This window comes from Brassica napus, chromosome A2 (assembly GCF_020379485.1).
Source record: "Brassica napus cultivar Da-Ae chromosome A2, Da-Ae, whole genome shotgun sequence".
In the NCBI taxonomy this organism is placed as follows: Eukaryota; Viridiplantae; Streptophyta; class Magnoliopsida; order Brassicales; family Brassicaceae; genus Brassica; species Brassica napus.
In genome coordinates this window covers 6513279-6539010 of record NC_063435.1, presented here as the reverse complement: position 1 = coordinate 6539010, position 25732 = coordinate 6513279, and the positions used below count along the sequence as shown (strand labels likewise).

General features: G+C 36.0%; 5 protein-coding genes across 6 annotated transcripts; 2 read left to right on the top strand and 3 right to left on the bottom strand.

The window, feature by feature from the left end:
- The first annotated feature begins 3759 nt into the window (after positions 1–3759).
- LOC106391720 (spermine synthase) lies at positions 3760–6587 on the top strand. The gene is made up of 11 exons (XM_013832424.3): positions 3760–3988; positions 4350–4565; positions 4659–4703; positions 4852–4928; positions 5023–5145; positions 5362–5466; positions 5563–5635; positions 5728–5799; positions 5895–6087; positions 6156–6285; positions 6366–6587. Exons 2-11 carry the CDS (start codon positions 4388–4390, stop codon positions 6432–6434), a joined length of 1065 nt encoding a protein of 354 aa, XP_013687878.2. The 5' UTR covers positions 3760–3988; positions 4350–4387; the 3' UTR covers positions 6435–6587.
- Positions 6552–9747, bottom strand: LOC106391710 (cyclic nucleotide-gated ion channel 1-like). Its single transcript, XM_013832414.3, has 7 exons — positions 9233–9747; positions 8562–9117; positions 8259–8471; positions 7902–8188; positions 7705–7816; positions 7394–7630; positions 6552–7316 (listed from the first exon to the last, which is right to left on the bottom strand). The coding sequence occupies exons 1-7, from the start codon at positions 9259–9261 to the stop codon at positions 6615–6617; spliced, it is 2136 nt and encodes a 711-aa protein (XP_013687868.2). The 5' UTR covers positions 9262–9747; the 3' UTR covers positions 6552–6614.
- A 3980-nt stretch (positions 9748–13727) lies between these two features.
- LOC106419391 (F-box/kelch-repeat protein At3g18720-like) lies at positions 13728–15208 on the bottom strand. Its single transcript, XM_013860171.3, has one exon. The coding sequence runs from the start codon at positions 15061–15063 to the stop codon at positions 13873–13875; it is 1191 nt and encodes a 396-aa protein (XP_013715625.2). The 5' UTR covers positions 15064–15208; the 3' UTR covers positions 13728–13872.
- A 603-nt stretch (positions 15209–15811) lies between these two features.
- LOC106391759 (abscisic acid receptor PYL8-like) lies at positions 15812–17353 on the top strand. Of its 2 annotated transcripts, XM_013832469.3 has the most exons (4): positions 15812–16154; positions 16279–16418; positions 16564–16779; positions 16875–17353. In XM_013832469.3, coding segments are annotated over exons 1-4 (573 nt in total). In that variant the 5' UTR covers positions 15812–16153; the 3' UTR covers positions 17091–17353. The 2 variants fall into 2 exon arrangements, with proteins under 2 accessions (XP_013687923.2, XP_048609897.1); XM_048753940.1 differs by having other exon boundaries at positions 15814–16418.
- A 459-nt stretch (positions 17354–17812) lies between these two features.
- LOC106391749 (ATP-dependent zinc metalloprotease FTSH 11, chloroplastic/mitochondrial) lies at positions 17813–22333 on the bottom strand. The gene is made up of 17 exons (XM_048753919.1): positions 21768–22333; positions 21519–21672; positions 21323–21415; positions 21136–21221; positions 20859–20982; positions 20443–20562; positions 20263–20313; positions 20011–20072; positions 19851–19908; positions 19610–19735; positions 19433–19513; positions 19164–19293; positions 18919–19067; positions 18563–18844; positions 18369–18458; positions 18221–18274; positions 17813–18141 (listed from the first exon to the last, which is right to left on the bottom strand). The coding sequence occupies exons 1-17, from the start codon at positions 22277–22279 to the stop codon at positions 17992–17994; spliced, it is 2322 nt and encodes a 773-aa protein (XP_048609876.1). The 5' UTR covers positions 22280–22333; the 3' UTR covers positions 17813–17991.
- Positions 22334–25732: the final 3399 nt, after the last annotated feature.

Below are 25732 nucleotides of genomic sequence, written 5' to 3'. Positions count from 1 at the left end.
AAAAAAAGATATTATAAAAATTTCGAATTTGAAAAGTAAAATTTGAAAACATAAATTTTTTATTTATTTATTTAAATAATTATTTGTTATATATGTAAAGTAAACAATGATATAAGAGTCTTTTGATACTTAATGAAAAATTATTTTTGAAAATGTCTTTTTTGTAGTGATAAAAATGAATGGGCTAATTGGCTTACTAGCCACATTTGGGTGAGAACTCAAGGAAATGGACATGATTTTGACATAATGCAGTCACTAGCTTTTTGCCTTGATTTCTGCCGGTTATAGCCTTTTATGTAATAGGTTACCGGTTCTTTCACATGGAGAAAACAACGTGGTGGTTTTCTGTCCCCTAATAACAATGAAACACTTTTGGAAGCACGTGCATAAACCATATTCAAAATCAAAAGAAGAAAAAAAATGCAGAGAGAGGAATTGATGATAAGTAAGTGTAAAAGACAACGTTAAACAAACGGAGAATCCAGAAACTGTAGTTCCATACTATATATTGTAGATAGAATAATATAAAGACAAATATAGTTCCAATTGAAAGAGCATTTACATTGGACAGTTGAAATATGCATGATAGACGCAAAGTATGTAATACTTTATCTAAAATGAAGTCATATATTGCCAAAATAAGTCAGATATTGCAAAAATATAAGTTACTATCTTATGTTCCATTCATAACACTGCAAATAAAGTTTAATTTCCATTTCAAAAGTAGTACTACACATAATAGAGAATACTATTTTTTATATCATAGAACTATTCCATATGGTAACATAACCATATCATTTATGAAGTTAGAAGCAGATCAAACACAACGTACTGGTGGCCAGTAAAATGCATTACCATTCTACATGAGGCATATAGAATAGAAATGGTAAAAATGTATTTGCAATCTAAAGATCATCTTAACATATTTTTCAAATGCTGATATGGTCATGCCTTCATGGAAGGTGGTAATGCATGCCCCAATGCCAACTCCAGTCGTACATAAACTAAACCCTATCAACTATCACTAAACCCTACATAAAAGTATAAACCCTAATCCAATGTCAACTCCAATCTTCCATAATACATGGACATATATTTACATTCTTCATGATTTCAAATTTTGAAGTGTCTATGATGGTAGGGGAAAATATTATGTACTATGTTATATCGGTAAACTAAATCCACGTGCAATAATACATGGACATATATTTACATTCTTCATTAGTCACATGAAATACAAAGCTAATGGGAATGGTAATATAACATTTGAGAGTAAACACTAAACCCAAGTTAAGAAAATATAAACCCCAATACATAGGTAACCCAAATCTTTGTGAAATTAAATCCACATGTCATACTATTGAGAACATGTATTTATATTCCTCATGACCAACATGAAATACAAAGCTAATGGGATTGGTAATAGAACACTTGATAGTAAACACTAAACCCAAGTTAAGAAAATATAAATCCCAATACATAGGGAACCCAAATCTGATGGAAATATAAACCTCATGAGCCACATGGAATTTGCAGTGGGAAACGTAGGTACAATTTCATGCGAATGTTATTCCATATAATTGTGCTATGTATTTATTATTTTAAATGTTCCATTCCATATACCGTATACTATGTTACTTGGATACAAATCTAATGGGGGAGTGGTAAAACTACACTTGACATTAAACACCTAACACAAGTTGATGACAGCTATTACATATGAAAGAGTAGGAGGATGCCACGTACACCTCCTGATTTACCAAGATATTTTCACCGTGTAAATTTAAACAATGGGTATAAGATAATGGTTACGAGAAGGGAAATGTGTGTTATAGGGTTACAAAAAGACTTTTATTCCATTGGAACAGTACTATTTCAAATGGTACTATGTGTATAGTAGATCAAGCATTGAGCACCATGATATACAAAGATAAAGGGGATGGTAACCAAACAATTGATAATAAACACTAAACCCAAGTTATAAAAATATAAACCCTAATCCCTAGACAACCCAAATTTTACTGAAATTAAATCATGGTAAATACTTCATATATGAACACCAAACGTACAAACTTACACAACCCAATTCCAAATTTAAACAGAGAGGAACTACAAATAAGATCATTTCCATTTCATATACACTGAATCAAATAGAAATAGAAGCAGTTACAAGTGCAAAGTCTTGAATATCATACCGAATTGGTTTCCCCACGAAAAGCCACCAAAATTCGAAGTCCTTCTCATTGATCAACTGTCGTGAAAAAAGGTAATGAAGAAACATAACCGAAAAGGTATGGGACCCCATCTTTAGTACTTGGTCAAACTGTGAAGCACTCAACATCGTCAGGTCCTCATCATCTAATGCACTCTTTATCACTTCAATCCAACGGAGATTGAAATAGTTGTTAACCCTTTTCTTGCCACTGGGTTTGCAGCCTGTCTCAAACAATCTACTTGGAAGCTCTAACTCGTCCATAACAAACCTGAAGAATGGAAAGTAAGAGAGTCAAAGAGTGAAGATGGTTCACAATGTCATATGCAATATATAAATGAATAATGAGCTAAGCAGGGTAAGAACCAGCAACCGAATGAAACAACATATCATGTGAAAGTACCATTTCATGTGAAATGGAATATTATGAATAACATACTATTCCAGTTAATATGACACTCATCAGGCTAAATATACAGATACGGACGTAACCTATATGTGGTTTGGGTTTAGTGTTCCACAAAATAATCGATATTTCTAGACCATGAACAATGGACCACAAAGACAGAAACCCCAAAACAAGCATAACTTAAATTAACGACATCAGGCTGAGAACCACATCCAAACACAAAGTGAGACAAATCAAACATTATCGCAAGTGCTACTATCCTACATGGAATGGTTTAATGGGATACGAATACTTACGCTGTTGTCAAAGCAGAGAAACATAGACGAATCAGAAAGCCAAAAAACTTACGATGTTGTCAAAGCTCTGAGAAAACGCTACTCTGTGAAGTTGGAGATGCCGGCGGTGTTACTCCCCTCCGCCGAAACCGTCGCGCAAAACCGAACCACCGACGCCCGGAAAGCCGAAGCCGATGAGAAGGGAAGATGACGGAGATGAAAAGTTGATTGCAGTGAGAGGCGAACCGTAGGAGCAGAGAAGCGGTAGGATCGTTTGGAATTTCAGAGAGAACCGACGAAGAAAGCGAGAAGGAGAAGATGTGTGGAATAAGAGAATACACGATTTACTTTGGACAGTAAAAGTTATAATTTTTTTTTTAATTGTAGCAGGTTAGCCGGTGAAAGAGAAAGGATAAAATAGTATTATTATGTATTATTGACGCCGTCTATACATCTGTTAGGTAAAAGTGTTATAACGTGAATTACCTTTTTTTCATGTCTATATCTCCTAATTTCCCAAAATGAATAATGGTACCATGAAGCGTAAATATGAAAGTCTTCCTTTTTTAACTAATAGCATTTAGGTTAATTTTTTACTCTTGTTTTCACTATTTTATTTTTTACTATTTTTCACTTATTATTTATACTCCGGTTTACTCTAATGAAATCAATCAGAAACTTCATGTTTATTAACAAACTTAAAATTATAGTTCTGTGTTTCCAGTGTAGAAATACCAACAAATCAGACACAACATGAATAGTCTCTTGAATTTTGGACTGTGTCACATCACCTTTATTAAGATCAAACATGGTAGTATGGTACATGTTGAAAATACGTTATATTAAATAATATTTTATATAAGAAACTGAAATATCAAAAAAAAAAAGAAGCAAAATTGTTTTAAAAAGTAAAGTCTGGCGTGGGGGTTCTTCTAGAGAACACAAATACGCAGAGAAAGGACCTGAGAGAAGTGAGAAGAAACGCAAGATTAAAAGAGAGAGAACGAGACTTCTCTCGCTGTTTCCTCTTCTCATATCACCTTTAGCTTCCGATTCCTCTCTCTTTCTCTCTTCTCTGCCGTTAACCACAAGGTATCATTCTCTCTCTCTCTCTCTCTCGTCAATCTGTTTTATTCGCATTTTCTTGGTTGATCTTGAATGATCTCGGAGGTTTTGATTGTTCCGATGAGAATGAAACTTGCTCACTGGGTCCTGATACGTCGATGCTGCCTGAAAAGTTCTGTTTTTTGAGACGATTCTTGGTTTCTCGAGAAAAGGGACATCTTATTTCGAAATCTTCTTATATTTGGTTAGATGAGTTTCATAAAGTGATATACTTCTATATTCGGACCAACCCTTGTCAGTAAAGTGATCAACTTTCCAGTTTGTAATATTCGTTAATTAATGCTAAATCTATCTCTCCTCTTCTTTAAATCTTTGTGTGTGTGTGCAGTATACAGAGGCTGGAGCTGGGGAAGAAAAGGATTGTCTATGGAGGGAGACGGCGCAAAAGGTTTGGCATGCCAGAAGACTATGGATGGGAAGGCGAGTAACGGCAAGGCTGTTCCTTCTTGTTGCCTCAAGGCTATGTCTTGCTTACCTGAGGAAGATGCTAAGTGCCACTCCACTGTTGTTTCTGGATGGTTCTCCGAGCCTCACTCTCGCTCTGGTACTGTTTTTCTCTTTTGTCAAGCTTCTCTATATTTTCTCAGAACATTTGTCTTATTTTTGCTTTTTTTCTTCCTCTTAACTGTGGATGCAGGGAAGAAAGGTGAAGCGGTCTATTTCAACAACCCTATGTGGCCAGGTAGGTCAGCTTCTTAATTGTTGCTTTACAGTATCTTGTACTACCTTATGATTTTTTAGGTTCTACTAGGTTGTTTTCTAAGCTTATATTTTAGGAATGCTTGTACATGTGACTTATGAAGCTATGCTGTTTTGATGTTTGGTTGTAGGTGAAGCGCACTCACTGAAAGTTGAGAAAGTTCTGTTCAAGGACAAGTCAGACTATCAGGAAGTCCTAGTGTTTGAGGTTATAAATATAAGCTTATTCCGTTAGACTTGTGTGTATTGTGATGTTTATGGTTTAGGAGGATGACCTCATTTTTTTGTTCTTGGTTTTGCAGTCAGCTACCTACGGGAAAGTGCTTGTTCTAGATGGTATTGTACAGCTGACTGAAAAAGATGAATTTGCTTATCAGGAGATGATAGCCCATCTTCCTCTTTGCTCTACACCTTCACCTAAAAATGTAATGTCTCATCTTTAAAGTTTAGACTCTCTGGTTGCCTATAGTTCGTGGCCTCTTGCAAGTGATTTAAGTAAAATTATGTATAGTTTTTGATGATTCGGCACAATGTGCTTGCCTGTTTTAGTTCGCGTGTTCCTATTAGATCTCATGAGATATATCTTTTCGCCAACTTTGGTCTTTTAACGCTGCATATTGGCTGTATAAATATATTTGCAGGTTCTGGTTGTTGGTGGAGGTGATGGCGGTGTTCTCAGGGAGATTTCTCGTCATAGCTCTGTTGAGGTTATTGACATTTGTGAGATAGACAAGATGGTTATTGATGTAAGTATAATGGTATTTCTATCCTATCATAAATATGAACACTTTTAGGTTTGTGCTCTATATCTCAGAAAACATGTGATTGCTTTAATCTTGTAGGTGTCTAAGAAGTTCTTCCCCGAGTTAGCGGTTGGATTTGAAGATCCTCGTGTTCAACTTCACATTGGTGATGGTAATTAAAGCATTCTTCAACTCATTCCCAGTTTCCAAATCTATCTGAAATTTTCCTTGTGTTGATAATTGGATATCACTTTCTTGTGGCAGCTGTTGAGTTCCTTCGTAAGTCCCCTGCAGGGAAGTATGATGCCATTATTGTCGATTCTTCAGATCCTGTTGGTATGATCCTGTTGAGTTTTACCTAAGCTTCCGAATAAGAACTTGTTGCTGATACAAAACTCTCACACTTTTTCGCTCTATATAATTGATCATAGGTCCTGCTCTGGCGCTTGTTGAGAAGCCTTTCTTTGAAACTCTAGCTAGAGCTTTGAAGCCTGGAGGAGTTCTTTGCAACATGGCTGAAAGTATGTGGCTCCACACTCATCTCATTGAAGACATGATCTCCATTTGCCGCCAGACATTCAAAAACGTTCAGTACGCGTGGAGCAGCGTCCCAACTTATCCAAGGTAAACTTTAACTCTACTTTTCTTCTTTCCTAGTCTCGTCTTACTCATGAAGTGATCCTTTATTGTAGCGGCGTGATTGGTTTTCTCTTGTGCTCTACCGAAGGACCTGATGTTGATTTCAAGAATCCTATCAACCCTATTGAGAAGCTAGACGGTGCCATGACCTACAAACGAGAAATGAAGTTTTATAACTCTGATGTAAGTTCTTTAACACAACTTTGACTTCTGTAGATTCTCACTTGAACAAGATCTTAATTTGTCTTCCTTTTCCAAAACAGATGCACAGAGCAGCTTTCGCATTGCCCACATTCCTGCGGAGAGAAGTGGCTTCACTTCTTGCTTCTTGACTTCTGTTTTGACTTTTAACGGCTTTCATATAAAAACTCTAAAAAGAGGAATGAATAATGAGTGTCATAGGAGGCTTTGTATCTCTCTTACTTACTAAGAGCTCACTCCTTTACATTAAAAAACTTCTATTTTTATATATTATCTTTCATGAATCGTTTTGGGTGTTTTCATAAGTCAAATCATATACAGTAATCATCACTATTGAAATCTGGTTCTGCTGGTTTCTGAAGCAGCATTCGTTCCGGCATCCTCGGCTTCCTTACCGACCCGCTCCTACGTATAGTCCTTAAGATATTAGCAGCAAACCGTGACGCATACATGGTGGCGCCGAGGCTCGGGGAGCTTCCACAAGCTTCCTTGGCCAAGGCGTCCTGCAACCGATTCTCTTCTTCTTTAAGAGACTCTTCCATCTTCTTCTTCACGTGTCTTCTCCACGCTGCTTGTATGAAGCAAGCCGCCCAAGTCCTCCACTGCTGCGAGTAGAATCTGAAAGTATGTCTCAGCTGTTTGCTGTGGAGACGTCTGAACTGAGAAGCAACGAACTTGAGGTCGTCAGCTTTAAGCGCGAAAGCTTCCACTTCAACGAGAGCTCGGACGGTTCTCGTTGAGATTGGGAGGTTAGAGGATGTGTGTGGGTCTAAGGCCCATGTTAGAAGCTCCTCGCCGCAGAAGTCGCCGGCTCCGAGGTGCTCTGAGTTGAAGAAGCCTGTTCTTCCACCGTTTGTTGTCATTGTCAGTAGCTTCCCACGCATTATGAAGAGCATTTCGTCTACGGGGTCTCCTTCTCTTACGATGTAGCTTTCCTCTGTGTACAGCACTGGTTGCAAACGGTCGCAGAGAGCATCGAGAAGCTGCTCGTCCATTTTCTCAAACATTGGGACCTAAAAAAACAATAAAGACATGAATTGACACTGAGAAAAAAGAGAGGAGATGAGTTGTGTTGTGTTGTGTGTTTTACCCTCATGAGAAGGGCGAGACAGAGATGGCGTTTGATGTCGCGTCTAAGGTCTTTAGGGAGATTACTGAGAAGATTCTCTTCGTCAACGCCTCTAGTCTCTTGCCACTTGTACTGCTCGTATCTTCTGATTCTTTTTCGCAGACTCTCAGGGAGCAAACGGTGAGCCATCCACTGCTCTGCGTCTCTTCTCTTGACTCTCATCTCCTCCAACCTTGTGGTTGTTGATTGCAGATACGTCTGCACGTTTTAGTTTACAAAAAAAATAAGATAATGATATTGCAAAACAATAAGATGAAAGGGATACTACTAACCTGCATGTTACCAATCAAGAAGGAGAACAGAACCAGCCCTGAGATAGAAATGAAGACAGCAAAACAGATCTCCCAAATGTATGTACTTGTTTTAAGGTTTTGGCCTAGCGAACTGGATCAAGAAACACACACAAACAAAGATTCAAGAACTTGTTGCTGTCTTCTCTGTGCATGATTTTAAGAAACAGGATCATTACCTGAGGTTTTGAAGACCCCACCAGAAGCAGTAAAAGAACTTCTGAGGGAAATCTTGAGATTCCACTACACCAGACTGAAGAGCGTTAAGGAATATCCCAAAGTCGAAAAGCGTTGCGTTTGGCGTCTGAACCGGACAAGACGCGTTGAGGAAAGCGTTGCCTCCTGCAGCTTTATGGTCACAATACAGCGAAGTGATGTCGCAGATGTTCCTGTTTCTGTTGCACGCTTGTTTCCAACACACGGTTTCGCGCTCGATAGAGAACAAGTACCAAAAAGCACCAAACACCTGCACATTCACCAGTTATATTGTCATGGTCTGATCCTAATAAAAAGGTTAGGAAGGAAGTGGGACTCACATGACTAGCAAGCATGTAGAGGAAGAGATTGAAAGCAGCTCCCGCCCAAGCTGTCTCGGTTAGTATCCCTGAGGTTCTAGTAACTTCCTTGTAGAGCGGATAGATTCTGATAAACCTCGGTATGTATTGGAAGAAGACTATAAACTTCAACAGATTCTTCGTGTTCAAAGACCTTGAGCCTCTCATATGCGGAATGATAATCAAAATCACCACCTGAGGGAAACAAACGATCATTAGTGGCTTGGAGATACAAGTAGAAAGAACCAAATCAATCTCAATCTCAATCTCAATCTCAATTCTCACCTGTGGAAGAGGAAGAACAGCGAGAATGTCAATAATGAAATGCGAAGACAAGTAACGTATAGCGATCTGCCTCGTGTCCTCAACAAGAACACCTCTCCCAAAGACACGAGAGGAAGGAGCGATGAAGCCAGTACGGAACTGAAAAATGATGTGAATCACGTAGAAGACATCAGTGAACGAGCGCAAGACGCTAGCGGTTATCTCCATCTTGTTATCAAGACCGAGACACTTCTTGGCGTCGTCGACCACGGGGACGTAGAAGAACAAAGGGTCTAGAGAAACGGCGATGATGCAAGCCAACACGAAGATCTTGTTCCATCTCTGAAGGAAAGGTCCCTGCGGGTCGAGGATCTTGTGAGATGAATCGATCCCTTTGGAGACGGCTTCTTTGAAAGAGTAGGACTTGTATGTTCTCCTGAACGTTTTGATCCTCGCCGAGCTTCTGTGGAACTTGTCGGAGATTGAGGTGATCGTTCTCCGGAAGATTCCGTTTGGCGGCTCGTTTCTCCCGGAGTATTCGACGTCGGAGGTTTTGTCGGACTTCCAGTCTTGAAACCTGATCCCAACAAGTGAAGAAACAAATCGATTTTTTTTTAAGGTTTCGAGAATTAGAAATTTTGAGGAGACAAGATGTGAAGAAGTGAAGTGGGGTTTGGTTTGGGAACACTTACCTCACAAACTTCTCTTGTCGGAAATTCATTTGTCGGAGAATAAATACTTCAAATCGTAGAGATTTCACCTTACAACATCGAGTACCTTCTTCTTCTTTGTCAAATTTCAAAACTTTTTTTGAGTAAATTTCGAAGTAGAAATCAGACAGAACACAGACAAGTGTTTTGTTTCCGAGAATCAAGTAGATTCGAGGACAACAAGAAGTACAAAAAAGGGAGAAAAAAATTCACTGTTTGAACCCAACAACCAAAAAAAAAAGGTCGAATCTTTGTTTTGTTTTTCCTCGGAAAGAGGGAGAAAGACAAAGATTGAAGAAGAGAAAAAACGAACCAAGAAACAAAAGGAGAGAGAGAAAGAGTGATGATAATGGAGATGGAAGAAGAAGAAGAAGATATTGAATGATGAAAGCGAAGCCTTTATCGGAAGACAGAGAGGACGGGAGAGGAGTTTCCACGAAAGTCTGTGACTTTCCTGTATTTTAATAATTTTTCTTTCTTTTTTTTTTGTGTGCTAATTTCTAATATTTTTCACTGTTTTTGTGAGTTTTAAAAGTCATCCTAAAAAGACAGTTATGCTCTCTGCAACTCCTTTGATATTTTAAAGATTTGGAACCAAACATGCACAACTAAGTTACATGAGTGACTGTGAATTTTAGTAAGAAATCCAATTTTGAACTTAGTTTTAATTGATAACTGTATTTTGAATTGTGTAATAATTAAAATTATAGTAGAAGAATATGTTGAAAGATTATCTCTAGATTCTCTACACCAATATACAGTATGTTTTCTTTGCTAACTAATATGTCATATATTTATGTATATTTTCTAGTTAATGCGTTTTGTTTGCTTACATTTTCCTATTTTCCATATATATAAATGTATATGTTGTTTAGTTATGGTATCAAAAAAACTTACGAATGTAATCTCCCATATAAATTAGGATCTAATGAATATTTGTTATTCTAATATTCTTTGTAAGGTGGACATTCCTAAAGATTTTTGTTATGTTCCAGTTATTTGGAACTACTTTCTTGTATTACTTTGGTTTGGTTTGATTTTAAATTGTTTGATGTGGTTTAGGTTTAGTTTTACACAAAATATAATAAAAGTATAAATAATTAATATTATATGTAGTGTATAATTCTATATAATATAAATTAAAATATATTTAATGAATTTTGGTTGATCTGGTTCATCTTTTATTCGTTGATTCAGTATAAAGGTTTATATTATATTCGAAATACATTATAATTCGGCTTGGATTTCAAAATTTGTTTTAGATTCGATTTGATTTTTTACCCAGTTCTACAATAATAATAGAATATAAACAAATTTTTTAGATTTTTTCTGTATGATCATCTACTATAGTCTATACTCTATAGACATGTACCTTTTGAACAAAAGAAGCAGTTATGTCTGAGTAAAATTCAGCTCACCATAGGAGGTCTTCAATTAAGAAATTGGCTTGCTGAAAATCTGGTTAAAAAAGATTAGACTTCAACACATACGAACCTGAGAAAGACAGCCACAGACCCCGTTCAACATCGACATAATTAACATTGCAGTTCCATACATCTAGCAAACATGGATTTGGAATAAAACAGCATTGAGATGAAACTGACATTTACGATCTTTACAAAATTTGTGTCTCTAATGGTTACTGTGGCATGAACATGTCACCGGTTACGATATGTAATTGTATTATAGAAGGTTGGAGTCGAAGAATACGCATGCATAGGCGTTGGATCACCCTCGGGAATTCCCCTGAGTTTTTGTTATGGGAGAACATAAGATGTATGTGTCTACACTGAGATGCAAAGACATGAATATTTCAGAGTTTTTTTTTGAAAAAATATATTTTAGAGTTTTTCTTGAGTCAAATCACACATAGGTTCAATATATTGCACATTAACCATATGTATATTAGTTTTTTATATTTGAAAATAGGTGCTAAAAATAGGTAAAAAGTCTGAAATAGGACTTTTACAGTAACAACAACATTCCTTCAAATAACCTCATAAAATGTGTCAAAGAAAACCTTATAAAATAGTTAGTAATCGGAAAATCAAAACATTAGTTCCAAAAAAGAAATTAAACATTTTGAATTTTTTTTCTGAAATTAACATTGTAATTTTCTTTTTCTCCTAAATTTCCATTTGTTATTTTTCTGGCAAAGTATTTCATTTTATTTAATCTGTAAATGCCAGGCTTTTCTTTGTTTATTGGCCATGAAAAAAAAACAAACAAAAGGATGATACAAGATATTGCCCGTGAGTATGTGTCGAACCCACGTGATCTCCTCCTCTTTTTCTTCTCCTTTTATAACATTTCGTGCTCCACAATTTCAGACCGTTAAGTGTTAAAATTAAATTTGTTTGACCACATCCAAAACTAAACACAGGAAAAAAGTTTAAGACAGCTAATTGATAGTATTTTAATTAAGTGCTAACAGAGACCGTTGAATGTGTCGTGTCCCTTCTCGTACGGTTGTCTTATAATTCCCATTTCTCAGCCGTTGGATCCAGAGAGCAGCTCAATGTTTTCTTTGTCATAGTTTATCAAATTATACAACAACGCATTTCATAATTCAAAATTCTGAAAACGAGGTCAACTCTTTTCTTAATTGATTATAAATTTATATTCCCTCCGTTTTTAATATAAGTCGTTTTAGAGAAACCTTTTTGTTTCAAATTATATGTCGTTTTCGGTTTTCTATGTAACATTTATTAATAATTAATGTTGTCTGACCAATGATAATATATCTTCTATTTTTCTATTGGTTGAATTGTGGTTAAGTAAATAATTAATGATGTTTTTGTTTCGAAAATATAAGAAATTAATGATTTTCTTAATCTATGTGCATATCTTTAAAACGACTTATATTAAAAAAACGGAGGGAATATATACTAGTTGAGTATTATCATCGAGTTCAAAATTAGTAAGACCTTTGAATATGGAGGACTATGTCCGTTGTCCAAAAAACAGGAGGACTATGTTCATATATATAACTAGCAAAAAATTTAAGGGTCAAAACCAATGTTTCACTACGCTTGGTCCAAATCTGGCCCTGCTGATAACTTATCATCAAATCATGGAATCAACTTGTTCTCTGAAGCGCCAGTCAACCAAACAGATGGGAGGAGAGTCAAGGACTACCATAAATAGCAATACCTGCAACATCCGACAAAAACAATTCACTCTCGGATTGAAAAACGGTTTGGAAAAGAAGAACCATCAAGCACTCGAACGTTACTCATTACTGCGTTTATACACACAACAATTAACTTAATGTGCATGCTACCACAATCGAATGATACATTGATACAACACTTTAAGATCGAATTCACACAGATATAGCGATCTATAACACTAAAATACACAAACTTCCTCAATCTACAAAAATAAGAAGATTGTTGATTGGTACCAAGTTAAGATCCAAGAAATGTAAGCGAACTTTGAAGAAGAGTACATGGGAATTTCTGGGTGACGAGTATCTCAATAATTGATCATAAAATAACATTAAAAATAAAATAAAATTAAAAACACACACACTTACAAAAAGATTTGTGTTACGTTTTGATATTTTTGTTTATAAATAAAATATTTTTTTTGTATTTCCCAAACCACAATAGAAATATCATATGCTTATTATTTTTTCGGAAATAATTTTAAAATATTATAAATCTTTACTTAATTTTGTGTTAATCCAAGATTTAATAGTTCTTGTCCCTATATTTAAATTATTAAAACTTTTAAGTTATCATTTTACATAATTTTATCAGTCGTAAATTTTGTTTGGATGAAAATTTATAAGTTCTTTTGTTATTATTTATTTTTAATTTAAGTATGTATATATATATATATATGTATATTAACATTGTGAAATTATTTAGTCAGAGTTTCATTATCTTTCTTTTTTACTTAACTTCTATATTTGTATAAGTTCCCAATTATGAAGCAAACAATACTATTATATATACTCTAATTCTAAATTTCCGTTGCCTAAAGGTAAGGTAAATTAACATAAGTTCTTCTAGGATCAATAAATTAAAGGCTAAAGTAGAAGAAAATAGTCAATTAGTTAAATGGTTTTGGAAGGCTTACAAGTCTTGGTTACCAACATATTTATAACCAAACCGAACTACACCAAAAACCAAACCGTAATAAAGTGAACCAAACTAAATATAAACCGAACTGAACTAAACCTTAAGTAAACCCAAACTAAACCCCCAAACCAAACCCAAACCGAAGCTACTTTGGTTTTGATTGGGTTGAGTTTACAAAACTCAAACTAACCAAACCAAACCGAACCCAAAACTAAACCGATATACCCACCCCTACCAAAAGCTTCAGAAAACAAGTTTGTTCTTAAGGAAGTGGTAATGATAAACCTGTCATATGGCCAATGGCCTGGGCCTCCCTTATTTAATTAATCAATGGATCATAGTATTATGTTATTAAGCCCTATTTAGCTTGTGTGTAATTCTTAAAAGAGTAAGCATATTCCACTGCAGATTAATAGGAACTTGTTCAGTTCACAGAGATACAATGTTAAAACACTGACATGAAACTAGTTCAAATTAAACCTTTGGAAACACATAAACAAAGTTACAAAAAGAGAAGTTAAAGGGATGACGAAGTCAGAGCAAATCCAAGTTGTTCTGAGGTGGCTCTACCCAAGCGACGCGGCAAGACAAATTGGTTCTTGGAGGGCGATGAGAGCTTGCGCCATAAATCAAATAAAAATCAGTAAAAGAAGGATATATTCTGTTCATCTCCTCCGCGGAGAGACAAGCTCTTATAAAAGAGCCAGGGACACTTGCAAATACTGTCAAGCCTCCAAGATCTCTCGTCTCCTCCCATACATTTTGTTTCATGTTTAGTTTAAACACCGTATGGTTGCTGTCGAGGCGCGAACACATAACAAAGATGTCTCCTTCATGCTCCATGAGGAACACTGGAGAATCCACCTCTGGGAAAAGAAAGGGTTTAACTGGAAGAAGATTCCAGGTTGCTTCACACGGGTCAAAAACACCAAGGCAGCCACAAGTACTGAGAAAGTAGAACACACCGTTGGAGAAGACACATTTGTCCCACCTGCGAAGAAGAGAGCTCTCAAAGCGATGGGTGATCCATCTGGCTTCACCAGGCCGCCAAGTTTCGATCAGAAAATCTGCAGTTTTAGGTATTCGAGAATAGGAGATGACCACACAGCTAGTGGAAGTAGGAGCTGCTGAGAAAGCTAGGCGAGACATTAAATGATAGATTGACCCCCGTGGTGATACGAAGAGCTTCTTGGTAAAGGGGTTAAAAAAGAATGCATACATGAGATGAGGTGATTTCGCAAGCACCCAACCATCCCTAGAACAAGACATTCCACCAGGCGTAAACCTCATGTGTGGGAAATCGAGCTTGTATTTTTGAGACTGGTCATGATGAGGCTTTAACGGATCAAGAAGGAGGTAAGGTGAGCCAGGAATGGTCCAGTCATCTATTGGATGAAGAAGCCATGGGCGACACGGTAACTTACGGACAGAAACAGCTGATTCACACCATGTCTTGCAGACAGCGGAAGCGTGTATGTTGTCTTTTAATCCGAGGCGGGACAGTATCCCCTCCAGGATCTCTGTGGGAATATGTAGATCCCACAGTCCTGTTGTTGTTATACACTTCTTCTTCTTACTCTTTTTTGATCCTTTACATTTTACATTGCATGATTGGGTTCTTTTTGTGCGGGACATTGGAACTATGGGCTTCACTGTGAGGGCTTCGGGTAACGAGGTCGACGGCTGAGTGGCTGCCGCCGTGTAGTTACGACGGCGTGTCCTCATTCTCTAGCCTGGAACTTTTGTCAAATGCGCTCCTTCGCCATTTTAAGCGCTGCTTGCCTCCTTCACCAACCACCCGATATTCCTCACTAACCAAAATAATTAACCTAATGGGAGCCTCCAAAATTATTGATTTCCTTCCTCTCTTTTTTTTTCCCCGCCTAATGGAAGGATAATTTGTTTTTTTTTAATGTATTTTTTTTTTTGCCGCAAATAATTTTTCTATTATTTTTTTTTAAATTATAAGGATAATATCAGGACTTTATAAAATAACAAACAAATTATTAGATAATCAATTTATTGGAGATGATCTTAGGAAAAAACATTGTTTGTTATATATAGAACGTAAAATTGACTGCCAAACAATACGTGACATTGTAATAAATTTATTACGCTAGTGGTATATTAATCAATTTTCATATGTTATTTTATATTTTGTAATTATTTGGTTAAATTACCAATCACACTCATAATATAACCAAATAGATTTTTCTATATAATTAGTATTATTATATGTTTTGACAAATACAACTAGATGTTGTGAAGTAACTGAGAGTAAATTAAATAGAGTAAATGAAAGTAAATCAAGTGGAGTAACTAGGTGAAAAATTGTAAAAAAAAAAAAAAGTTAAAGTCAGCGTAACTTGTTTTCACTGAGAGAATAAAGTAACCTATCTATCTTCAAATAAACAGTAGAAAAATGAAAAATAATTAAAGATATTTTCACCTGATTTGATATAGAATTTATGAATCATTAAATCAATAATACATGATTTTAATACAAATTTGAAAATTACAGAACCAATAACGCCAGATTTAATTCGGATTTTCAAATCCATTAAAATACAACAACCAATAACTCATATCTCACTTAAAAATCTCTCCAACCAGAATAGTGAAATTAGTCTTACCCAATCAATCGATTCTAATGTCTTTTTGTTACATTTTATTTTACTATTTATAATCTTCGAGGCCTATTTAATTAATTAAAATTTTAAAACAAGCTAGTGATGGAGAGAGAGAAGTTAGTTGGAAGCCAAGTCTTCTGTCTCTTCTGTTGTATCTCTCCCCTCTAAAAAGAAACGGGCGGCGAAGTGAAATCTATCTATCTATTTCCTTTCCTTCACATTAACGTTTTCATCGGAAGATCTAGCCTGAAAGTTTTCTCCGACATCAGATCTCTAACGAGTCAAATCTCGACCTTACCTTCTTTTTCAGTGAAGATGGAAGCTAGTGACGGGATGGAGATGAATAATCTGGAAAGAGAGTATATAAGGAGGCAGCACCATAAGCATGAGCTTGTGGAGAATCAGTGTAGCTCTACGCTTGTTAAACACATCCAAGCTCCTGTTCATATCGTAACCTCTCTTCTTATTAATCTCTTATCTTCCAGTCATCTTACTGGTTGATTCGTTTGGGGGGGTTGTATGTGATTTAGAAAGTTTTGAGGTTTGATTAAGAAAAAGAGAAAAAAATGATGGATTAGTTTTGGTATTATTTTAGGTGTGGTCACTTGTGAGAAGATTCGATCAGCCACAGAAGTACAAGCCATTTATAAGTAGATGTGTTGTGAAAGGAGACATGGAGATTGGTACTGTACGAGAAATTGATGTGAAGTCAGGGTTACCTGCAACTAGAAGCACCGAGAGGTTGGAGTTGCTTGATGACAATGAGCATATTCTCAGCATCAGGATCGTTGGTGGTGATCACAGGCTCAAGGTATATAACACACACAAAAAAAAGACATCATTTTTTAATTAATGGTTCATTTGTCTTTTGCTAATTAATGTTTCTTTGTTGGTTTGTGTGATTAGAACTATTCTTCGATTATCTCTCTTCACCCTGAGAGGATAGAAGGAGGAAGAATGGGGACACTTGTGATCGAGTCTTTTGCGGTGGATGTACCTGAAGGGAACACAAAGGATGAAACTTGTTACTTTGTGGAGGCTCTTATCAAATGCAATCTTAAATCTTTAGCTGATATCTCCCAACGTCTTGCCGTTCAAGACACAACAGGAGGTTCCCCATGAACAGAGAGATTTGGTTGCCGTTGGATGAAGCTTTCAAAGGGAAAAGAGAGAGAAAGTCTCTTTGAGGATGATGGACAAGGCAAATAATAATCTACTATCATTTATTGTTACATAATAAGTCCTTTATTTTTTGTCCAAAAAAAAATAAGTCCTTTATTTAACTTTTTTTTATTTTGTTAATTTGATGAATGTTTTTGGTTTCTTCTCTAAAGAAGTTTTTGGTTTCTTCTCTAAAGAACCAAATATGATTTTGGAGTTTTGCATTTTGCCACTTGAAGGAATCTTTAAATTTTTGCAGAGAGACATGTCGAAAGTGGTGAATGATCATGGGTTTCCACTCCACTCTTTTTTGCCTTTTTAACACTTTTATAGTTTGCACCCATAAAGGCCACACACTATTTTTGTTTTATAATACTATCTTTATTCAACCAATAGCATTTGTGGGATGTGAAAATAACCACAAAGACCTACCATTAAGGGAAGGTGATCTTTTATTGTGTAATAGTTTTATAGATTTTGTCTTTGACTTGTGATCCAGGAAAACAACATACATTAGCTCCATTAGCCGTAAGAAGGTACACTTTCAAAGTTTTTTCTACTATTTTATTTTAAACATTCGAACCACCCCTCACATGGACAGGTAACTCCATTAACAATGCTTCCATGTTCATTTATCATTACAAATCAATGTTTTCTTGATATATTTAATTTGCCAATTTCGCTTAAAACATAAAGAGAACTTATAATAACCTTGAAGAGAATCACAACATAGAATAAAAACTAGAAATACATTCCTTTGGAAATTTTAAGCTACAGGAGATATAATCTGTATTCTGTACAAAAGTTTTGAACCTCCCCTTTTCACCCAAAAAGGTGTGTTTATGATAATAAATAATGCGGACTAGGCCAATACCAAGTCTCCTTCTTCTTCTTGTTTCTCCTGTAACTTGTCTATTTCTTGTTTTGGAAGGAGGATACGCTTTATGTCCTCTGAGGTTAGTGTTTCATACTCTAGAAGTGCGTTTGCTAACGTGTGTAGCTGCTTCTCATGCTGGCAAAAAACACACACGATAAAGACTTTAGTATTAAAAGTTTTCCTTTATATTTTAGAAAACGTAGCACAAACATACCCGTTTCAAGAGAGATTTCACTCGCTCGTATGCCTCTCGAAGAAGTTTCACAACCTGATCATAAGTATCAACACCATCAGATGAATGATCAGACTTAGCAGCAAATGGGATTTGAACGAGGAAGAATATGAATAAAGAGAGTCCCTACCTCTGCATCGATGCGTGATTGCATTTCAGAACTTGGTCTTTCCTTTATATGAACTGGTCCTATTGCTTCACTCATCCCACAGCTCGATACCTTCCATGTTAAACCAAAAACCATTACTATAACTAACTCTTTTGGCAGACCAGGAAAAAAATAACCAATGTTCGTGTCATATGAAGGTTATAACAAGTGACTACCATATATTGAGCAAGTTCTGTGGCCTGGGAGAGATCGCTACTTGCTCCAGTGGTGATATGGTCCTGGCCAAAGATGAGCTCCTCTGCGACTCTTCCTCCCATACATACATCAAGACGAGCTAATAGCTGCCTTTTGCTCACTGATGTTTCATCGTTTGATGGTAGCTGCGTCACCATTCCCAACGCAGATCCACGTGGCATTATTGTTGCTTTGTGGATCGGGTGTGCACCTTTCGTGTTCAAAGCAACAATAGCATGACCACTTTCATGGTAGGCAGTGAGCTAAAAGAGGCAACGAAGCAGATAAGAGGTCAGGTCACATCCAAAAACTTCTAACACTCGGGTATTAGAGATACCTTTTTAGAGTCCTCTGATACGAACATCGTCTTCCTCTCTGTGCCCATAACTATTCGGTCCTTTGCAAACTCCAACTGCTCAGCGGATAGCTTCTCAGCCCCTTCAACAGCTGCCTTTATGGCAGCAATATTAACCAGGTTTGCAAGATCTGGAGATTTTTTTGGTGAGATTGAAAAAAACGTGGTGAGTCATTGAATTTTCATAACTAAATGACAAAATGTAGTTATAGGTTTCAGATACTCACCAGCACCATTGAATCCAGGAGTTCCGCGAGCAATAGCTTTAACATCCACATCATCTGACATAGGTTTGCCTTGGAGGTAGAGTTCCAAAATCTCTTGGCGTCCACGGACATCCGGACTTGGGACCACAATCTAATATAAACTATGTCAGTACTTTCTACTTTTTTGGCAAAAAAGGTATTACTTTTTCATTTTCCAGTAACAAGCATCAATTCTCATCTTCAGTACTAATATAAACAGAGAGAAGAGACATTAGAAGTTGAATACTTACATGCCTATCGAATCTACCCGGTCTTGTCAGTGCTGGATCAAGTATATCAGCCAAGTTTGTAGCAGCCATAACTATAATTCCCTGCAGAGCAAAACAAAAAAGAAGCGAAGTACTATTATAATGCAGGAAATTAGGAAAAGTAATCACAAGGTACATTATCCCTCATAAAAAAACTACCTCATTCTGCTCAAAACCATCCATTTCGACAAGTAGTTGATGCAATGTCTTCTTTGTATGCCCTTCCCATTGTTTCCTCGTGGACCCAACAGCATCAATTTCATCAATGAAAATGATACATGGCGCCTGTAACACATTATTGTCAGCAAATAGAGCTTCACTAAGGATGTGAGAGGCTTTCCACCCTAACAAACATAACTCTTCTGAAATAGATTAAGAGCAGTGACAGGTTGAGTTAGACCTTTTTCTTAGCTGCCTGGAACAAGGATCTCACACGCCGTGCTCCAACCCCAACAAACCTATCAATCAAAGAAAATATAATATTATACGCCATTATCCACTACTGAAGAAGCCCATCTGATAATGACAGTGTTGCTCAAGAAAACTAGAAGGAAACTCACATCTCTTCAAATTCAGATCCAGCTCTATAGAAGAAGGGTACTCCAGCTTCTCCAGCAATGGCCTTTAATTTTTTTTAACTATGTCAGCTAATTGCAATTATCAAAGTATGGTAGCTTAACAAAAGTTTTACGATTAAGTGGAATCTCGACTGCGAAGCACATATAAATGAAATATTGACTGTCTGGTAACTAACTAACTAACTATTCCATTCAACAAGAGACGAAAGTGTTAGTGCTTATATGAGAACTTACTTTAGCCAGCAATGTCTTTCCAGTACCAGGTGCCCCCGTAAGAAGAATTCCCTGGAAGCAAACATTTAAGATATGCCACAAGTCAAAGTTCTAACTTTAAATTAATTAGATGGGACAAAACCAAGTGCCAAGTAACATGCAACAGAGAAGATACAATAACCAAATATAAAGAGATTAAACCTTTGGCAACTTTCCTCCGAGGCGGGTAAACTTTGATGGATTTTTCAGATATTCTACCACCTCCTCTAGCTCTTGTTTTGCATCATCACAACCTTTTACATCCTTAAACGTTTTAACATTCTGCAGCAAGCAAACATGTCAGAATAAGATACAAAACTCATTCCGTTTAAATGCTACATGAACATAACTCTTACATGTTCTCTGTGTATACTAGCATTATTACAGAGAGAGGATACAAAAAGACAATAATTGTCTTAGATATGAAACACTGTATCATGCAACTACTTTGCAATATCTGCCTCTTTACGTAGTGGCTACTGTAACTAAAAGGTACGGTTTTCCTCACAGTTGTAACTCAGCTACTTTAGAATCCTAGGAAAGAACATTGTATTCTTAAACTTTAGTCAAAAGTCTACCTTTTCTGGCGTTATTTCTTTGTTCACTTCTTTTGTGGAATATGACGAACTTGAACCAACACCCGAAGTTCCAATCCCTCCCAGACTTCCAATATACTTTTGCAGAGCAGCTGCACCCATTAACCTAAACAACAAACATCCATTGTTGTAGGAACACAATAGTAAACTGGAGAAGCAATAACATGTTCAACTATGCATAAGAAGCACCATTTTACTTCCACCGGTGCTATCTAACTTAATCAACGTGATTCAACTAAAATATAGATGAGACACATACCACACAACTCCAACAGCAACTGTGAACAAGATAGTAGAGACAAGCTCTTGTGCAAATCTTGATTTGTTTGAGACTTTCGGATTAACCTAACAAAGCACAAACACGTGTTGTTAAGAACTCAATATCATTTATAAAACCTTTACCAAATGAAAATCCACGCTTAATATACTTCACCAGCGGAACATACCATGGTAACATGCAAGGGTTGCCTCTCAGATATACCAGGGTTCACAAATGATTCATCCATATCGCCTGATGCACGATGTTTCAGCTCTTGCAGCTATACATCAACCAATGATTCAAACATTAGTTTAGAAACAAAGACAACTAGAAAACATTATATAGCTTAAAAACAGAGACCAAACTACAAGCAGATAATGTACCAATGTGGGAAGAGTAGATGGCTTCCCGGTCTGTTCGTCAGGAAGATACTCAGCGATAGCATTAGTAACGACAAGAGCTCGAATGTACTCAGCAACTCCTCTACTATCCACTGCGTGTTCCCTTTGCTCAAACCGTTGAACAACAGCCTCAGGACTGAAAACAAAAGAAGATAATCAATTAATTGAGTTAGACTACAAATCTAAACTAGGCAGCCAAATCAAAGAGAAACTGAATTGAAATAGGCATACATATGCTTGTTAAGCTCAGCTAACAAAGCTCCCTGCAAAGCAGCGTCCTTGGGATTAGCGTCAGCTTCAGCGATGAGCTTCTCGAGACGCTTCTCTTGGCGAGAGAAAGGCCACCAGCTCAGCCACTCCCACTCCAACACCTTCTCCATAGCTCTCTTTACGGCTGCCCATACTCCCATCATCAACACCACTATCTTAAACTTGCTCATTTTCTTCGAGTCTTCCTCCGTTTCTTCTCCTCCGCTAATCGTTCCCTCGTATCCATCGCTTGTCGCTAACTCCGGAACCAATCTACTCTCTGCGGAATCGGTAACCTCACCGGAGTCGGAAGCGACATTGTCTTGGCGGAGTGAGCAAGGAAGGGGGTGGAATCGAGAGGTGAGGAGAGTCGAAGAAAGACGGTAGAAGCTGGAGAGAGATTGAGGATTGAAACGCAGGGAGGAAGATGAGAGAGGACGATGAGGAGGAGGAGGACGGAGGAGAAGAGAAGCTTGGAGAGTGGAGGATGACATTATTAGTGTTTAGGGTTTTTTCGAATATCCTTATCTTCTTCTTCTTCTTCTTCTTCTTTTTTATTCAGACAGAGAGAGATGAGAGTTTACTTGGAGACTTGGGAACCACAAGATCCCTTCTTTTTTTTTTATTCATTTTTTTTTGCAAAATCTAACTTGTAGAGTTAAACTGTTAAAAAAAAAAAAAAATCTTATCCAGATTCACAATTTTCCTAAGATGTTGGCCAATAATCAGAAGATTAGGTAATATTAGTGAGAGAGACAGAGATTAATTAATCTCATACATTTTTGAGATGGACATAATGATCATTGATAGATCATTGATATTGGAGAGAAGATCCCACATCCGATATATGAAAAGGACTTGAGTAATATATAAGGGACTTGCGCCAATCCACTAATTGCCCAATACCCTGACCCATTAATCCGGTCCGGACAGTGGTCCGATCATCCCATTAGCTGATGGCCCATAAAAGGCTCAGTTCCACCAAGATCGCTAGAAAAAAAAAGCATGATTTCGGACGGGGTATGATGGATTCTGCGAGATTAATGGTTATACGCACCATTATCTCGAGGGAGGGTATTGGAGAGAAGATCCTACATCGGATAATATTATATGAAAAGGACTTGAGTAATATATAAGAGACTTGGGCCAATCCACTAATTGTCAATTGGTTTTAAGTTGAAAGCCCAGAAAACTTATCAATTGATGATAATACCGAATTGGTTTGATAATATGATCTTTTGGACATGAGTACAAGTGTGTATAAACAAAACGAGACAAACACTAAACTAAACGAGAGGTAAGAAAGGGCTTCAAACAACTTTGTCTTCCAACTATTAAAAGGGACTCTTTCTAATGGATTGGAGGACCACCATAATGATGTGGAGGCATAAATATGACCTGCAGGACCTTGATTCATCGACGTTCTGCCATGTAATGATTGTGACCTTGCCCACATCCACCTTGTGGCTGCTGTATGTCGTCTAGGACTGTATCAAATTTCAGAGCCATCGAAGCCACATCCACCAGATAGATGACTAGTGATGCTTCTTCTTCCATCACAGCCACATAAACTTTGATACAGTCCTTCCTATATCACAAAAGATGTGGCAGATAGAGCTGCACCCTATCATATCGAAAAGAAACACTAACTACACCTATGTAATCTTACACATCTTATCAGAGTAAGGAAGAGAGAAAGAGAGCCAGTGTTAGGGAAAGGAGAAAGGAAACAAACACAAAATTATGTGCTCCTTCTACAAATGCATTAGGCTGCGACTGAAGATATCGCGTAAGTTTCCAAAAACAAGACAAAACCTACAACCTAATGTATCAGAATGTCTTCAAAACAATCATTAATCAGCAATATGTTTACTTTTCTTCTAACGAAAACCAAAAAAATAAAGGTGCTTGATCACTTACCAAATGCAAGACTTCAATTCTGACCATCCTCGCCTTCGGCTGTCACCAGGAGAACATTCCCCACAACATCTGCAGTCGTTTTGTTATTCACTATCTCTTTGATGAAATGAATCAAAAACCGCGTTTGTATGTCGCGGTTTCTTTAAACACAGTTGTGAGAGCGTCTTCGTTGTTGGGCCTGATAACAGAACCGATAGATAAGCAGAGTCTCGCCCAAAGCCCATTATATTTTTGCATTGGATAACAATTTTTACCAAATGAGAATCAAAACTCACTCGAAGATTAAAAAATATATTTTAAAAAAATCAAAGAAAATTTATTGAATGCTTTTACACTAAAAATCCTATAATTATATGAAATTCAATTTATTATGTTGGGCGAGGTCTTTGATTCAAATGCAGGATGGCCTAAGATAGCACAAAAATAGTTTTTTTTTTATTTTGTCATAAAATAGCATCCAAAGAAAAAATGACCAGATTAGCATCTATTTAAAAAAAAAAATAAAGACATATATCCATAATTGGATAAAAATTAGGGTTTTTTTTGGGTAGCAGTTTATGGTTTAACATTTAGGATCTAAGATTTAAGGTTTTTGGAAATGTTCTAGAATCGGACCGGTAATTGAAGCAAAAAAATTTTGAATCATGGATCAATATGGTTTGACCGGGTTCAATTGAGTTTAGTCACATAAAAAATAAAAGTAAACTTAGATGCTTTACTAATTATCTTCGGTAAATTTTACGAATATAATTAAGTTTAGTTATTAAAGATTTTAAAATAAATAATGATTAACTAAAATTTAAGTACAATCCTAATGAAAATTAAATATAAAAATAATATTTGTAACTTTAAATTTAAAACTAATAATTTCAACTTTAAATATATATCACTGTAAGCTATAAAATTTAAAGAATGAATGTAAGATTTTTCTTTAATTGTATGATTTAAAAGATAAAAAAAAAAGGTTTTTGATAGCAAATTATAAATAAAGCCAATTTTTATCCATGTAATATGGATTTATTTCCACTTCACGTTTTATCCTGGTTTGGGATTGAAAAGTCTGCTGTTAGATTAATCATTTTTGCTAACCTTATATATTCGTTATTTATTTCAAATGTTTCTACAATCTGACCAGTAACTGAACCAAAACATTTTGGGTCTTGGATCAATATGGTTCGACTGGGTTCAATTACGTTTAGCCGAATTTAATTGAGTTTAATCTGAGAATAATATTTTTACTTAAATATTTATCACCATAAGTTATGAAATTTTTCTTAATGAATACAATAAAAATTACTTGCATAGTTTTAAAGACAAAAATTAATAAAATTATTTTTAATAGAAAATTCCAATTAAACCTAGTTTTTATCCATCCAACCCGGATATGTTTCTGTTTCACGGTTTAACCCTGTTCAATTATCGGTTTGGTTTGTATTTTAAAAATACTGCTCAAACATTAGTAATTTTTGTCAACCTCATATATTCGTTATTTATTAACAATATTTTTAAAACCGGACCGGTAAATGAATCAAAAAGGTTTTAGGTCATGAATCAATATAGTTAGATCGCGTTCAATAAGATGTAGGTTAATTCATTTGAGTCAATCACATAATGAAAACATAAATAAATCTAAATATTTTGTTATTTATGTTCAGTAAATTTTACAAACATAATTAAATTTAGTTATTACAGTTTTCAATATAGTAGTAAAAAAATTAGTTGTATGATTTAAATAATTAAAATAATTAATAAAATTGAATTTTGATAGCAAATTACAAGTATACATGGGTTTTATCTATCTAACCCGAATATATTCCCAGCTCACGGTTTAATCCGGTTTGATAGCTCGTTTGGTCCGGGTTTAAAAACATTTATTTAGGGTATAAAATTTGAAATAATAATATTTTAAATAAACATTTTTCAAATTTTAGTTATATTAAATATATTATTAACTAATGGTATTTTAGTCTTTTTAGCTTTTAGTGAATGATATTTTAGTTTTTTTTTTAGTTCTACTTTATGATAAA